Below are 17658 nucleotides of genomic sequence, written 5' to 3'. Positions count from 1 at the left end.
CCTAATGAAGGCCGGCACGGCACACGAGGGGGTGGGTGGCACATCTACAATACCGGCCGCCTTTGTCTTCCCAATGCTGCTGTTTTAACACCGAACCAAGTACTGTACGTACTCGTTTAAGGCTGAGTCCACATAGTGGAGGCCTAGAACCGGTTCAGATATTCGCCACTGCTGTTAGCGGGAATTGAACCCGGATCGCAGTATTCGTAGGGCAGTACGCTGATCACTACCCTACCGCTTCGCCCATACACACAACGGTTACATATACACGAGCAATCATTCCAATGTGTTAATTTGTATGATAACGTGACAATTTGAATAAAGTATTCGTGTATAGCGGTTGTGGTGTCAGGAAGGCGAGGTGCAGGAGGGAGAGGGAGGTTCTACTTTCAACCCATCCTCCCTTCGACTTCTCCCCCCAACCCCCATCACACACGCATGCCCGGACGAACACACGCACGCGTGCGAGACACCCTCGAGGCTGAGCAATCATTGCGTAACCGGCGCGTGGCGTGTGGAGGCGGTGGGGCATGGGCATGCGTGCAAAGAAGCCCCGTCCACGCTTCAATGTGAGCGCTGTCGCGGTGGGGGATCGCGCGCGCGCGCGTGAGCCAAGCGATGGGGGTCGCGGAGCCGGGCGTGCACAGCTCTGCGCTGTAGCTTGCGGCGCTCGGAGGCTAGGGGCAAAGCACCGCTGTTAATTAAAAAACACGACACCGCGTGAAAGATAAGTATATATATAATTAAACACAGTTCGTGTGTGTGTGTATATATACACGCACACAACCGCTTGCTTTGCTGAGCCGTTTGTCGGCAGCATAGAGCCGGGCACGGCGTGAGTGTGCGGCGCTGTCCAGGGCGCTGAAAGGCGTCGCGTCTGCCCGCAGCGCGCTGAGCCCTTCCCCGTCTCGCCGTGCCGAGGTCCACGCGGCACCGAGTTCGCCTCGCTCCGTCTCCCACGGGGTCGTCTTGGCCGCGGTGGTCGCGGGGCTCGCCCGCCGGCCCCCAGGACGCGGACGAACCGCGCAGCCCAGGCGCTGGCAACGCGGGCAGCCCTCGCAGCCCTGGCAGCGCTGGTAGCAGCGGCGGCGGCATGAGGTGCCTCCACGCGATCTTCACGCTGCTCCCGGAGGCGCTGAAGAGGTCCAAGATGAAGAAGATGGCCAAGGCGAAGCGGCTGCCGGTCTGCTGCGAGTTCCACAGCAGCGCGCGGGGCGCGACGAAGAAGCGAGGCAGGACGCCGGACGAGCGCCAGGGCGGCGCTCCGGGAGCCGACTGCTCCGCGGAGACGAAGTTCACCGAGGAAGCTGGCGAGGGCGAGCCGGTGTCCCGCCACCCCTTCGCGGAAAGGTGCATCGCGCAGTCACGTCAACACGCCGGCACCTGAGTGGTGGCGGAAAGCTGGGTTCAGCGCAGGGGCGATTCCTCCAGGCAGGGGAGGGAGTAGGGTCTCGAGACCAGGGGGTTGGTAATGGGTGTTGACGGCTTGCCAGAGAGACGTGCTTGAAGCGAAACGTCCTTGGAGGATGGGCGATTGTGGAGCTTGCAACGGGCGGTGGGGTTGGCAGCAGGAGGCTAAGGCGAGGTTGAGTGGCGTCAACGGGACTGGGCGTAATTAATTTGTCTTCACCTTGATCTTGAGCGGACCGACGTGTCCTTTAATGGAATTCCCTTAGGGTGAGTTCAGTTGAATTGATATCGACACTCCGTGCATATGCCCGATGGTAAATATCTCACCGGCAATGGATGATTGCATCTTTCTGTGCAGAGCGTTGAGCTTTAATTCTTTTGTATGCGTGGAGTTTATCCGGTTACTCCGCTCTCCTTCTAGATGCCAGCACTCACCAATTGAATTTGGCAAACTTCCCAAAAGAGAAAGAGGGCTTCGTGACGCTCTCCTGGGTAAAGATATGACATCGTTATTATTACTGTAGTACTATGGGTTGAGTCGTGCACAAGCATACGAGCGAATATCGTGCATACAGCCAAGCCTGTTTATGATCGCGAGACGTGAATGTCAGTGTCAGAGTCACGGTGAGTGTCAGATCAGTGTCTGACAAGCAGCGAGTGGTGAGTGTTGGGTGAGTGGTGAGTGTCTGGTGAGTGGTGAGTGTTGTGTGAGTGGTGAGTGCCTGGTGAGTGGTGAGTGTTGGGTGAGTGGTGAGTGTCTGGTGAGTGGTGAGTGTCTGGTGAGTGGTGAGTGTTGTGTGAGTGGTGAGTGCCTGGTGAGTGGTGAGTGTTGGGTGAGTGGTGAGTGTCTGGTGAGTGGTGAGTGTCTGGTGAGTGGTGAGTGTTGTGTGAGTGGTGAGTGTTGTGTGAGTGGTGAGTTTTGTGTAAGTGGTGAGTGTCTGGTGAGTGGTGAGAGTCGGGTGAGTGGTGAGTGTTGTGTGAGTGGTGAGTGTTGGGTGAGTGGTGAGTGTTGTGTGAGTGGTGAGTGTCTGTCGAGTGGTGAGTGTCTGGTGAGTGGTGAGTGCTGGGTGAGTGGTGAGTGTCTGGCGAGTGTCTGGCGAGTGGTTATATTCGAGGGTCGGGTGTCACGTTCATGATAAGTAAGTGTCGGGGTGAGTGTCACATGAATGTGTCTTGTGAGTGTTACGCGAGTGTTAGGTGAGTGGCGTGTCTGGTAAGCATGTGGCACGCATGCTGCCAACCCCGTCTATGAATCGTAGGCGTGAGTGATCTGTCTGTGATGCGACCTTGGCTGTGTCGGCCACTTTGCAGCAGCGAGCTCGTGGCTGATGTCCACTTTGTCGTGGGACCTTCCGATAGGACTCGGAGGGTACCTGCACACAAGGTACCCGCGCACGGCAGTGTCGGTTGCCTGGCTGCCTGAATTACACCGTTCATTTTTAATGCACCTGCCATTTTTTTAATAACATAACTAGATATACATCCGTTCTTCTCTCCCCATAAATATAGCGTGAATATGTTAGTCCATCTGGCTTTCGAGACCAATATTATTTTCCTGGCGGAATTTGTGCTACCCCCCTCGCACGTATCGTTTTTTTTCTCTCTGGGCGCTACTGTTGTTTTGCCTCAGTAATTGGCTGAAAAAAAACAACATCCATACAAACAGAGAACCGCAGAATGATTGTTGTCACCGGCCCACCACCTGACAACCTTCCAGCTTGCCCTGTGAGATGCAATTTGCATGAACGACGCAATAATAATAATAATAATAACGAATCCTTAGATTCGATTAGAACTCTGGCCCGGTATCTAGTTTCACGGTCTCGTCATTTGAGTCATGCTCGTAAAACAAATGCTTCGAGATGATATCGGCGATCCATTAGGCCGATGGACTACGTTTATATGATGCCTGTGGGGAGAGACGGGGGTGTATTGGATTATAAATGCATGTATGCATTTATCCCATTACTGTTAATGCCCCGCAATAACACTTACTGACTTTATTGCATCTACAGTAGTACCAGTAACTAAAAGATCAATAAATGCTGCAAAGTTACCGTACACTTTGCGTGCAATGCCTGTTGTTCAACTGTTCCTGCGCCTGGCCTGGTAACTTCGCGGGCGTCGCGGTTGTGTTCGCCAGCGCATCCTGGCTGTGGAGAGCAGAGTCTTCGATGCCATGTTTTTTGGAGACGCGTCGACAGACCAGGTGGAGTTCCACATCCCAGACGTGGAGCCAGCCTCCTTTCTCCGCATGATTCGGTGAGCCCCGCGCGGACATGAACATTGCTCGCGTTCGCTCACTGCCCCTCCTCCCTGCCCACGCTGGGCTCTCGCCTCGTTGTCGACAGCGCGTCTTACTTGACGGGTGTACGCACGCGAGCGCGGGACAGAAATCGGTCGGGATCCCCTCGATACGATCACGAGGGAGGCTGCGTGTCGCCACGCGGTTGGCAGCAGAGGGCGGTGTAGCGAAGTCGACTTGTGCACTGCCACCGCAGTTTTGCTCCCACGTGTGTGCACAACCCGCGCCTCCTCGTACAAGCCAGCGTGACGAAGCACGCTCATCCAGCAGCGAATCAACATACGGAAGCCAGATGGATGGTAGCAGCGTCCGTGCGTGGCGTTACGGTGCCGGTGTGCTGGGGGAGGGATCCAATGACTACGACGATGATCGATGACCGATACGCAGCATAACCACGTCCAAATTTTCCGCAGGTGCATCTACTGCGAGGAGGCGCCGCTGCAGGTGGACACGGCGCTGTCCACGCTGCGCGCGGCCAAGCGGTTTGCGGTCGCGCGCTTGGCGCGCACGTGTCGCGCCTTCCTCGAGGACAGCCTGAGCCACGACAACGCGTGCGCGCTGCTGGCCCAGAGCGTCGCGCTCCACGAGCAGGGCCTGGCCGAGCGCTGCTGGGAGCTCATCGACGCCCAGGCGGAACTGGCGCTCGGATCGCGGTCGTTCCTCCAGCTCGACCGCGCCACCGTGGAGTCGATCCTGCGGCGGGAGTCGCTCACGGCGCCCGAGGCGAGCGTGTTCGAGGCGGCGCTGGCCTGGTCGGGCGCGGAGTGCCAGAGGCAGGGGCTCGAGCCGACGGCTAAGAACAAGCGGAAGGCGCTCGGCAGCGCGCTGCACCTCGTCCGCATCCCGGCCATGTCGGTGGAGGAATTCGCGAATGGGGCCGCGCAGTCGGGCGTGCTCAGCGCCGAGGAGACCAACAGCATCTTCCTCTTCTACACGGCGCGGCAGAAGCCCAGGCTCGACTTCCTGTGCGTGCCCAGGAAGGGTCTCGCCACGTCGCGCTGCCTGCGATTCCAGTCCTCGTGTAGCCACAGCGGTGGCATCGGTGGCATCGGTGGCAGCGCGGACCAACGCCGCTACCGGAGCGGCGGCGGCCGCTGCGACGCCGTGCGCTTCAAGGTGGACCGCCGCATCTTCCTGACCGGGCTGGGGCTGTACGGGCCGCGGAGCGGGGCCGCGGAGTGCGCGGCTACGGTGGACATCAAGCGGCGTGGCGCCACCTTGGCTCGGCTCTCGGCGCCGCTGCTGAGCTCGGGCGGCTCGGCGCGAGCCGTGCCCGTGTGGTTCGAGCACCCCGTGCAGCTGGAGCCGCACGTGTTCCACACGGCATCCGCGGTGCTGGCCGGCGCCGAGGTTGGCTACAGCGGAGAGGACGGGCTCGCGGAAGTGCGCTGCGACGGGGTCGCGTTCCTGTTCCAGTGCGCGCCCGAGAGCGACGCTGGCACGGGGGTGTTGAGTGGACAGATCCCGGAGTTGATGTTTTACGCGTGAGGTGCCCGAGTCGCGTGCGGAGCCTGCGCCTGAGTGACGCGTCCGACGAATGCTGTGGGTTTGCCGAATGTGTTACCGAGACTAAAATCAGAGGGTTTAATTTCTCATTGAATATTTACCGCCCCCCCCTCTTCGCCTCCCCCCACCCTTTGCCCGCGGATAGCGGTGGGAGGGGACGTGGGGGGTGCTGAGACATTGTCCGGAGCCCTGCCCGGACAGCTCCTCCGGATGAAATCGAGCCCTCTTGTGAAATTCTCATGTGGCTGTTCATGCGAATTATTTGCGCTGTAGGATACAAAAGCTGTCATTTTATATCGCTTAGAGCTATTTCGTTCAAACTCGATTAGAGCTACTGGAACATGGTTTATGTATCGAGCTGTTGGGTTCTAAAGCGACATATGAAAGCAGTATTTATTAGCAACATATATTCTAACGTCTTCAGATATTCAAAATACCTACTCTGTTGTGTACATTCAAATTTTCAAATATCTTTTTTTTGGAAAGGGCAAAATGTTAAAATGTATGGGCAACAGTATGTATGAGCACTCTTCGTGCGGATGAAACTGGAGTGTGATGAATCTGCCCGTCCTAAACACCACTTCCAATCTGAAAACAATCCCATACGAACCAAAAATGGTTTAGCAAACGCAATCACGATCCGCGGCCATGCAGTGCACTCCAATGCACACCCCACCACCTGCGCTGTGCGATGCAGCGATGTTCCCAGCATGCGCGTTGGCACGAGCTTCGTATAACTCTCGACTCGCGTACAGGTTGAATGCAAATGTTCTGCTGCCGTATGTCAGGCTGTTATGGCTCGAATGATGAACTTTCGTGGGCTATGCGCGTCTCTTTTGGTATTGTCCGGTGTGTTTTGAAGTTTGCGCCTTGTTCTTGTTATTTATTTTTCATGTGGAAATACATAAATATGCTGCTGTGCTCTGGATACTGGCGTCGCGACTGCTTCCTCTTTCATTTGAGGTGGGGGGGGAGGGCATTAGCAGAGTTTCTTCAATGACGAAGAATGCTCTCTTGATTTTATTTTTAAAAAAAGAAAACAAAACACCGAGGTGCCAACTGCGCCAGTTTGCACGGCTCTGATCACACACGTTTCATGTAAGCTACGTCGGCTTTAATGCAATTGTCTATAGTACGTGGAGCGAAACGTCGGACATCGTGCCGATCAATGCGCGGCACGACCCGAAAACACGTCGCAGAGAGAACGACACCAAGATATTTAATCTTGCGTATGAAAACGCTGCCATCGTTATTTCGGGATGGATGTATGTATGTTGAACTTACTTCGCACCGTACGTAACCAATCGTGCTAATCGGAGGTGCAGGATGAAGAATGAGATGGTGAAATTCTATATTTGGTACTCTGTATCATTGCATTAAAGCCTACACAGCTTACATGAAATGTATGTGATCAGAGATATATTGGCAACTAAAAAATAAACATTGTAACTGGTATTGCACAAATATCGCATTGCTGAAAAATGACCTGCACATTAATCAATTGGTATTACCCACAGCGACAACATCGACCCCTATAGTGAGAACTTGACAGGACATTCACAATAAAAACAGGTTTGAAACTCACTGAGGCCATCCTGGGTAAGAAAGCATTATCAATCAATGTTTATTTGTTAAATGGACAGTCCCATGTAACCGGTTACCCAGCTAGCTTGCAAGAGAGATCCGTGGTGCATCATCGTGAAAGACCCAGCGCAGAAGATCCCTGGATTTGGTCTCTTACGAAGCTCATGGTCCACCCTAAGCCGTATCCGCACAAACCATGCGAGATGCGGATATCCGATGCACAAATTAAAAATTAAAAAACTATCCAGTGTGCGACTGTGGTCATCCAGAACAGACCATACAACGTAGAACGACGCAATGCCCCTATCCGCACACACGAAGGAGACATCACAGCGAGAAAAACTCCACTGCTCCTCACGCGGTTATCTGGTTCGACCACCTGAACGTGAAAGCGTGGTCGTTTATTCTGCATCTACATCAGCCCATACGACAGAAGGAGGAGACAGAATAAATGACATCGTCGGGGTGATCCATAGGGAGGCGCCGGCAACAACGGAGCAAGACGCGTCAAAGTTGCGGGCAAACACGGTGCTTACAGAACGAGCAAATGACACTTATCATAACACGTGATTGCAGAGTAGAGGCTCGGGCTTAGGCAGGACACATCGGGGCGAAGAGGGATGCTGAGGAGTGATGGACAAGAATGGTGACAGAACGGGAGCCAGAGGAGGAAATGGACCGGAGAGGACATCCACCGCGGAGATGGATCGATGAGATCAGTTCACGTATTAAGATGTACTAAAAAAGAGAAAATCTAAACGATATTTTTTTAGTAAAGTCACGTAGAAGGGAAATAATAAAATAATAAATAAATATTGTTGGATATTTTTATGATGATTTTATTATTTCCCTTCTACGTGACTTTACCGAAAGAACCAAGAATATTAATCCCTGCAGTCACGAAAGCTATAAATCAAAAGATAAGCTCTTTTTTCAGAAGCGACCTGGCCACAAATGAGGGACCAAATCCGGAAGACCTGGAGACCACTGGGAGAACATTCACACTCCAAATACACAGCAGGCGTCAGGGTTGGGATCGAAAGCACGACCTCCTGTATACCAGGCTAGGGAGCTAACATCTCGCCACCGAGATTGATCGTTTGGTATCAGAGCACCGCGAGACAATGGTTGACGATGATCACGATGGAGGAATGAGAATTTAATTCTTGGTCGGTGACGATTTAAGTCATATTTACTCATAAAAGCTTCACTGACTTTCAAGACTATTACAATCGGGTAAAGCTTAGGGGATGTTTGCGAAGTTCCATCTGAAACAGTGTCGTTGCTTAACACTCTGAGGTCTGTGCAGATGGATTAAAGAATACATGTTCTGCGCTGCAAATGTTCTGGTCACCTCCCATCACAGTGTGTGTTGGAGCGTCCGGATCGCCAGTAGAATTGAGTAGGTACTTGACTACGAGTAGACACAGCCATATCAATATGTATACTCGATGTGGTGTGCCGCACACGAAAATTAAATCCACATGTTTTATGTTACCAGGTAAGGCCCACTGAGCCATATCGCTCTTTTTTAAGAAGCAACCTGGCCACAAATGATGGCTCAACAAAGTGGCTTATCACGTGGAAATGTATAGCAACCAAACACGCGATAAGCATGTTTCTAAATGTGGAGGGAAAAACCGGAGGACCGCGAAAAAATCCACACGACCACGGGGAGAGAAACATGCAAACTCCAAGTACACACGCGTCAGGGTCGGGATCAGGATCGAACCCACGACCTCCTGTATACCAGGCGAGGGAGTTCACATCTCGCCAACGCGGAAATATGTCCTGGGGCTGCTGAGCTAGACAGATTCGGCTGAAATTAAACACAGGCGCAAAACGATATCAAAGAATGCATTTAAAACGCATATCGCGCACATGCCACACACACACTTGGGTTGCATTTTGAAAGCCCCCATAAAAAAATACCATATTTTTTTTCATCGCAAAGTTGCAGCTCATTAGCTCGACCATCTGCCTCATTGAGAGCAAGACGGGCAGGGGAATTGGGCTTTCCATTCCACTCAACCTAAACTACACAGCACCGGGCGCAGACTCCCCCCCCCACAGCCTCTCGATCTATCTCTGTGCACTCCCCACCGCAGCAGCAGCAGTAGCAACACCACGCTCACTCGCACGCTCGCTCTCGTGCCAAACACAGCCCACGTTCGGCACACACGTGGGACATTCTCTCGGAGGTGGTGGATGCCCGGGCACTTGCTCTGAGCAAAGACGCAGGTTGGCTTTCTGATGATAGCTCAACATGAGCCCGATACAATGGAGACCCAAATCACAACGAGGGGGAGAAGGGAATCAATGTGTTCTCTGCCCCAATTGTGTGAGGGCGGCGAGCGGGTGCGTAGATGTTTATATATATGTGATGTGATGATGTGATGAGGGGAGGGCAAGAGTGGGGAAGAGGAACTAAAATAACATTTCGCCCCGGTGGCGAGATGTTATCGCACTTGCCTTGTATGCACACTTAAGCGACGTGCTTTCACTAAGTTGTCTCCACCTGAAGAAGGACGCTTGTGTTGTGCCCGAAACGTCGTGATTTAATTTATTTTAAAAAATTTACCTACGTGACTTTACCCAAAAAAACAAAGAGTATGAATCCTTGCAGTCACGAAAACTTCGAATCTAGAATTAAGGAGGTCGTGGGTTTGATCCTGACCCTGGCGTCTGCTGTGTATTTGGAGTTTGCGTGTCTCTCTCTCTCCCCGTAGCGGCGCGGATTTTTCTCTGGGTCCTCCGGTTTCCCCCTCCACATTTAGAATCGACACGCGTTTAATAGTATTTGACTGCTCTACATCTCCACGTGATAAGCCACTTCGTTGAGCTATCGTTTGTAGCCAGGTCGCTTCTGAAACAAAGCTTCACAGCTCAGTGCGGCCTTACCTGGTGGAATAAAAAAAAAACAAATGTATGGAAGGGAAGGGATGGGAGAAATGGGGAGAGGGGGAGGCTTTGGCTCATTTTTATTCCCTTTGTTTCTCTATATTCTCGCTAGCACGCAGCGTTAGATTGGACAGCATACGCCCCGTGCATTAATATTAATTCGCCCAACGAGCGGCGGGTAATTGCCCAGCCCCCCGTGGGCTGTTGCTGAGCGTGGCCGTTTATCCGCGACCTTCATTACGGAGCCGTGGCACCCCCCCCACCCCCCACGGTGCGGTCGTTATTGGCCCGAGTAACGGAGCCGAAATATGGTCCACAAATTGCACAGGCGCAGCCCTGCAAGTGCTTGCTCGTGCAAGTGCTGGCGCGAAAGGGCCCACCCACCCCCGAGTCGAGGCAGTTCACGAGAGAGGCGTTTGTCCCATTCCTCAAAGGTCGGCCTCGCGTCCTGCGATGAGGCGGGATTTACCCACCACACTTTAGCCCCACCACACGCGAACACGCCGCTTTGACGGACTGAGGCGTACCACTCGCCTCTGCTGCCAGCGTTGGCGTCAGCAACAAATTTCAGAGCCGCACCGGCACCGCTCATTTGAAAAAAAAAGGTTATAACGTTTCCACTGCAACTGTATTGGCTAGTGTCATTACTGCAAGATCTGACCACATGTCCGTCCAGTAGTGCTCGCTGAGCTGCATTGGCTCCCGGTTTGCCGAACGAATACGTTGCAAGGTCGCACTCGTTGCACACAAATCGCCTGCCACAAATGAACCACAATGCCTTGGCTGATCTCGGAAAGGAGCATAAACCATCACGCGAACTCCGCTCATCCTCCCAACGGCTTTTGCAAACCATCGAACAAAGCCGATCAACTGCATCGCGTGTTTCCAAATGCGCGTCTGCGGCCATCTGGAATGCTCTTCCCTCCGATATTAAGAAGCCACTGGAGCCATGCACTTTTAAATCATCTGGATATGAAACCAATTTCTTTATAAATGCTTTTTGCGCTTAGTGTGTTGTCCTTCCCCCGCACCTCCGATGAACACGGTTGCCTACGTACGGTGTGAAAGAAGCTCCATGTACGTACGTACCGCGCTGTGGACCTGGCGACGTGAGGTTGATTCCCAGCCGTGGCCAACATCTGTGGCGAGTAAACATTTACACCTTGGCTGACTCGGCGTTATGTAAGCGCCGCATCTGACGCGGTGTGCAAAACGTCAGCGCTGCTTGGGATAAAAGCGGCCAGTCGGTCATAGCCCTGGCCAAATCTCAACACTCGCACGCCGCGCCAGCTTTAATAGGCGCTCGCCAACCTCACTTACCACCCCATGATCGTCAAGTGGTAATGGTTCACTTCCGTGTAATGTAGAGGGAGGGGAGGGTGGAAATACAAAAGAGTGGTGTGGACCATGGGTCCATGTATTTACGGGTTCTGCCAGTAAACCGTCAGCAAACTCTATTTAAATGATGTATGCATCCTCTACGCTGAAATCAATGATTATTACAGTGCCTGCTGGGCAAATTATTGAGCTCATTCAAGCCCACTTAGATCCCCGTTGATTAAGGAATGGATACATGAAGTAGCTTTGTGTGTATGTGTTTGCATGTGCGTGATGAAATATCGGATGTCTGGAAGACCTATATAACATTTTATGCCATCTTGTAATGGATTTGTTTTTTTCAACCAACGTCTCAGCCCATTTATGTTTTGTGTATTTCCATCAACTAGACTATCAAAATGCTGCCTTCCTATCTGGCATTCATCCAGGAATTGTTTGACCTTGGCTGATAATAATGGTGACGATTTTAATCACCACAAAATATTACTGGGTTCCCTGCACAGCAAATGTGAATGTTCGGCATAACATCTGAGCAGTAAACGTGAAAACAATGTAGTCCACTATTTTTTAAATCCTTTATTTTAAGTTCACTTGCTTGCTTGCTTGCGCGCTTATGACCGTGCAAATCCTTCGGTCGTTTTTTAACCCACTTCCCGTGATCCAATCGAGCTGACATTTTGCACACAGACTCGTTGTGCGTGACAATTTATTTTCGTAAAAAAATTTTTCCCAAATTTTCAACATTTTTGGAAAAAAAATATTATATTTAATTACCAATTGCTTAATGGTGGCAGGCAATCATCTGACCCATAGGTGGCAGCCATCTCGAGCCAGAGAACGAGACGACTCTAGCCGCCCGAAAAGCGATGCCACGCATATAAAGGATTTATAGTGAAAAACTTTGTTTTTACGGGTTAATTTTTTAAATATCTTTCTTTGAAAAAAAAACGTATTGGCGACTTTGTTAGAAAGGTTGTATTTTTCTTCTTGGTTATTTCGGTAAAGTCACGTAGAAGGGAAATAATAAAATAATAAAAATAAAACATAATAAAATACAATTCTCACGACGTTTCGGCCACAACGCAAGCAGCCGTCCTCAGGTGAAGAACAGGTCTGTCAGAAAGACAGCGTCTGAATTCAGACGCTGGCCGAAACGTCGTGAGAATTGTATTTTGTTATGTTTTATTTTTATCCTTTTATTGTTTCCCTTCTACGTGACTTTACCGAAAGAACCAAGAAGATGAATCCCTGCAGTCACGAAAGCTTTAAATCGGAAGGTTGCATTTGGTTCATTTTGGGGTTTAAAATAACTGCTGAAAGGCCTCAGAGAAATGAGCAGGCGTGTCAATAAAACGTGTTTTTAAGATGTTGCCATCAACGTGCGCGAACACTGGCAAAACAATCAACTGTTGTATGTATTGCACTGAACACAATCCACATGCGTGGCCCTCTGTCAGCCACACGTGTGTACAGGAGGTCCTTGAGAGGTACTTGATTGTCCTGCAGTCCTTAACGCCACACGTGCGCTCTCAACTTGCCACTCCGTTCCGCCGCAAGTATCTCCTTTCGTTGTCATCGCAAGAGCCCCGTGCTAACGTCACATGCCCCGGGTGTTTCCTCTTCTCGCGAACCTTCTAGAAATATATGCTAACCGCCGCCCAAATTCCAACTTTCACCGATCCTCTCTTCGCCTCCTTCTCCACCCCTAGTTGTTCCTTACTCCCTTTCCCCCTTCGAATTCCCTGGCCAATCCCCTGGCTGTTGGAGCGGCCAATCAGTGCTCCCGGCCAATCAGTGCTCCCGGCCAATCAGTGCTCCCGGCCAATCAGTGCTCCCGGCCTTACGTGCTGGCGGCCCCGGGTTGCCTGATCCTCCTTGGCGTCTCCAGTGCCAGTAATTCCCCCTTCGGCTGGTTTATACACAACTAGCTTTACTACCCGGCTTCGCCCGGGACTTGGATTCTTGTCTTGGATTAATACGCGGCCTACGCAGAGGGTGGGGGGGGGTGGAATGCGTGATGTCAGCAGGCACACTGTGTAACGCTGCCGCATGCGGGTGACATCACAGATGTGATGTCACCGCTCACTTGCCATGCAATATATTAAGTGCATTATTGTGCCCTCCCACCAAATACTAAAGTATTTGTTTTATACTTTTTGCATTGTGTACAGTCTAGAAGCTACCCACATGCCAAATTTCAAGTTTGTTGCATGTCGGGAAGTATGCTAAACATTTCGAACAGCCACATTCACAAATTTCCGGTGATGATGATGGTGATGATGGTGACGGAGGAGACGGGGAAGAGGCACGGACGTAAGGCTTTCAGGCGGGCGGGGTGTCCGTGGTCCAACGTCTGCGGCCCCACTGGATCTGGACCCACTGCCGGCGAGCGCCTTAACGACCCGGTGACGGGAACCTCGCCAGGGTTCAGCGGCTCTTGGGCTGATGCGCCAATTCTGGGGGGACCTGGGGGGGCCAGGCGGTGCGGCCACTCCAAGCCACCGGACCTCAACGGGAGATTATTTTTGCCGACCTCGCCCCATGCCTGTCAACCCCTTCCTCATCAGTGCCCTGCCTTATTACAGACCAATTCAGCCTTTATTGGTCATCCCCGTGCCCTTATAAATATTAACGTTCATCTTGCAAAGTCCCATCACAAAGGAAAAACACGAATATACAAAAACATGTTTTTGCCCGTATTGAAACGGCTGTACGCCGTATGGACCTGAAAACTCAACACGGGGTAACCCGTATGGGTTGACAGGTGCGTCGCCCGCGTCCGTTCGTTGGCTGCCTGTGAATCTGCTGGACATCTCTTGAGCCACTTGGCGAGCCTCCCCGTAAGTCGGTCATTGATGGGGTTTATTATTTGTTTTCTTATTGATTCTTTCGGTAAAGTCACGTAGAAGGGAAATAATAAAATAATAAAAATAAAACATAATAAAATACGATTCTCACGACGTTTTGGCCACAACGCAAGCAGCCGTCCTTGCGTTGTGGCCGAAACGTCGTGAGAATTGTATTTTATTATGTTATATTTTTATTATGTTATTATTTCCCTTCTACGTGACTTTGCCGAAAGAACCAAGAAGATGAATCCCTGCAGTCACGAAAGCTTTAAATCGATATTTATTATTTGTTTTTAAAGCGACTCTGGCCAGGCATCAGCCCTGGTGGGGGGAATGTGTAGAGAGGGGGAAATCCCCCGTGGGAAAGCGTGTGGTACGAGCCTGTAAAGCCGACAAAAACCGCGTGGAATGTGGAGGTCCCAGTCGGTGTTTCCGCGTCCATCACATGGCACAACATGTTCGCAGTTGTCCGTATCAGACGCTCCACCATGCCATCAGTCCGAATGAGGGTGGATACAAGGATGGTACACACTTTCTATAATATCGCAGACATCTGTGAGCGGTTTGGACGATACATGTCTGCCTTGGTCAATTAACAAACGCTCTGGAGGACCCCCATCTAGCACATAGACATTAATGAAAGTATCAGCGATGGATTGAGCTGTCTGGTCCGGGAGGGGCCACACCATCAGCCAGCGGGAGCAGAATTCAACCCCTACAGGCAAAGCATTTGTCCAGCACCTTACAATGAATTGGACCCTGGCCACAGTGGTGGGGCCTGGAGTGTGTGAGGGGGTGGCTTCCTGCATGTTCACTCTCGCCCGTGGACTCCTTCTTTTGGGCATCTCTTCGACAAGGGTCCCACCGCTTCCACGACGTGTCAATGAGGTCCACACGTCTTGTCCTTGAGAGGTCGTTTTTATCGTTGTCCAACAGTCTTCTTCCACTCCGTTCCACTGCAAGTCTCTCATTTTGCAATCCCCGCAAGAGCCCCGTTCACACGTCACGCGCCCTTAAACTAAAACAAAACTATTTTTTTAATTTACCAGCTAAGGCCGGCTGAGCTGTTATTGCTCTTTTTCGGGAGCGACCTGGCCACAAATGATAGTGTGACGAGGGGGGGGGGGGTGAGAAATGTGACGTCACATCAAAATGCGCAACTTTAAATAAATACAGACAACACGTTCTACTTAATTAAATTTGTGACGCGTGTGACGATGGAGGGTGGTCAAAAATCGTCCAAAATCTCGTGACGTCATTATGGACCGCCCCTTATCACGTGAAAATGTACAGCAGACAAATACTCTAAACGCGTGTCGATTCTAAATGTGGGGGGAAAACCGGTGGACCCAGAGTATAAACCACACGACTACCGGGAGAACATGCAAACCCCGAATATACAGGCGTGAGGGTAGATATCGAACCTACGACCTCCTGTATACCAGGCAAGGTAGCTAACATATCGCCACTGCAGCACCCCCTCTCCTCCCCACACCTTCGGTAACCTCTCCTCACCTCCGCCCAAGTTCCCTCTTTCACCCCTCTTCACCTCTTTCTCCACCCCTGATCGTCTCCCTTTCCCCCTCTCTCTCTCTCTCTCCCGTCCTTCCTTTTCCCTTTCAATTTCACCGGCACAATCCCCTGGCCCTCGACTCATGCCCGCGCTGTCAGAGCGCGCAAATTCACGGCTCGCGGCCTTCTATGCCGCGGGCCCAGGCCGCCTGAATCCGCCTCGCGTCTCGAGCGCTGATGACAGATTCCTCCCCCTTCGGCCCCTCCGGTCGGTTTATTTGTAATTCGCGGGGAGAGAGCACCTCTGGGCGTCGCGTACACATTGCATCGGCCGCTCACGGGGTCTCAATAGAAACATTTTGATTTTAGATTGAGGTGCATTCATTAATATTCTGTGGGTCTTTCGGTCACGTGGATAGGTTAAAAAAATGCAACAATTAACCAAAAACGACGACGTTTCGATCGCAACACAAGCGACCGTCATTAGGTGATGACGGCCGCTTACTTTTAAACCTATCTACGTGACTTTACCGAGATACCCTAATAATATGAATTCCTGCAGTCACGAAAGCTTCAAGTCAAGGTGCATTCATTTATTTTTAATTTGAACCGTGAAAAAAAAATTACAATCCCAATTTGAAATTCACGATTTAGTAATTCGATCAGATTTATAATTAATTTCCGCCCCGCACACATCATTAGTCGCGTCCGTGTCGGAGCGGCTGAAAGGTCGTGGCGACTCTTCTGGGCTGTGTTGCACTCCACCCAGAGACGGTGGCTTTACAGCACACACACACATCACTTCATCGCCTCGAAGAGTCGAGTGCCGTGCATGGCCCGTCCGTTGTACGAGTCGAGTACCGTGCATGGCCCGTCTGTTCGTGCCGTGGAAGCGGCTCTAAAGTTGAGACCCCTTTCATCAAGTGTCAGCGTTGCTGTGGCGGCTCCGTGAACGAGTGGAAGCAGCAGCAGCAGTAGCAAGAGCCCCACCTCACCCCGTTGTGCTGTTTGTGACGCTCTCCACGGAGAGGCGGCGTTTCATCGCAATTATTCTCTCGGCTCTCCGTCACTTAAAAGCGGAGCGACTGCCATATCAAACGTTTTAAAGGGCGCACACAGCTTAGAAGTCGGTTTTTGTTTAATCATGGAAGTCGCCTAACATGCTTGTTTAATAGCAGCTGAATAACATTGTAAATGCATTCATGTCGAGGAGTCAGTCTCTAACCGATTGACGATGTCTCAAACCACAACACTGATTCAGAATCAGACTATTTATTTAGACTGCTGGAGGAATCCGATGAGCTATGAAGCTCTTTTTCACAGATGTCCAGTAGTCTTCAGGTCACAGCAGGTCACAACACTTCCCATCTTCTCCCCCCCCCATCACTGCTCGACTTCGGAAATGCCTTTGCCATAATCTATTTTGCCAAGTCGTTCTAGGAAGCTTGATGAAATTAAGTAACTTGTTCACTTGAAGAAGGAAAAAAACGGACGTCACTCTGACTGCCGTTAATGGCTTTGGCTCCAACACAAATTCTCTACTGCAGGGTTCCCATTACAGCTGAACTCCCTCTGATCGTTAGTTGTGAAAACCTCGTTGGACACGTTATTCATGAGAATCGTTACACGTAATAATTAACAAATGCTTTAATGTAACCATGGACAATTATATTGTAAACGCAAAGTAATTATTGGCGAGACGCTGAGACTTGTAAAGGTTACCAATTAGGGAACGAGGCACGTACCCACCCTGGAACCCAAAACTTGGCGGCCAACTAATACTAGCAATGATAATGCCCTCTATTTACACAGAAAAGCCTCAATAATTATCAAGATTCATTTTCAATGGGACCCGCAATGCAACATTTGACATTCGTTGTAACAAAAAAAGTGTTTTGCATATGGTGGGAAACTGGAGTGCTTATTTAAGCAATACAAATCCATGCATAGAATGGGATGAAAGGTCAAATAATCAATTGCTGTACTGCCATCTCCTAGCCACCTTGCAGCCAAGGAGCACCATAAGAGCCCAGAAAAAAATCTACATTTCCCTTAAAAGTACTCGATTATATGGGTACGACTCCACTATTCCTGGCAGAACGCCGATTCTATTAAACATATTGTTTCTCTCCGCCAGTTTTGTCCCAATTGTGCTTTCGGTCTCATATTATGAGATGTTGTTAATAACTTCTCAAACAGCAGCGCAACTATTATTGTTCGGGAAGGGCCCACGGAAGCGCATATCACAGAGCT

General features: G+C 50.9%; 1 protein-coding gene across 1 annotated transcript; it reads left to right on the top strand.

Annotated features, from left to right (window-relative positions):
- The first annotated feature begins 437 nt into the window (after positions 1-437).
- On the top strand, positions 438-6149 carry LOC144944050 (BTB/POZ domain-containing protein 6-B-like). Its single transcript, XM_078872081.1, has 5 exons — positions 438-569; positions 888-1350; positions 2722-2794; positions 3554-3672; positions 4129-6149. Exons 2-5 carry the CDS (start codon positions 1094-1096, stop codon positions 5201-5203), a joined length of 1524 nt encoding a protein of 507 aa, XP_078728207.1. The 5' UTR covers positions 438-569; positions 888-1093; the 3' UTR covers positions 5204-6149.
- The last annotated feature ends 11509 nt before the right edge of the window (positions 6150-17658 follow it).

Source organism: Lampetra fluviatilis, chromosome 33 (assembly GCF_964198595.1).
Source record: "Lampetra fluviatilis chromosome 33, kcLamFluv1.1, whole genome shotgun sequence".
NCBI classification, from domain to species: Eukaryota; Metazoa; Chordata; class Hyperoartia; order Petromyzontiformes; family Petromyzontidae; genus Lampetra; species Lampetra fluviatilis.
The sequence above is the reverse complement of the archived record's forward strand: the minus strand, read 5'-3'. Positions and strand labels throughout refer to the sequence as shown.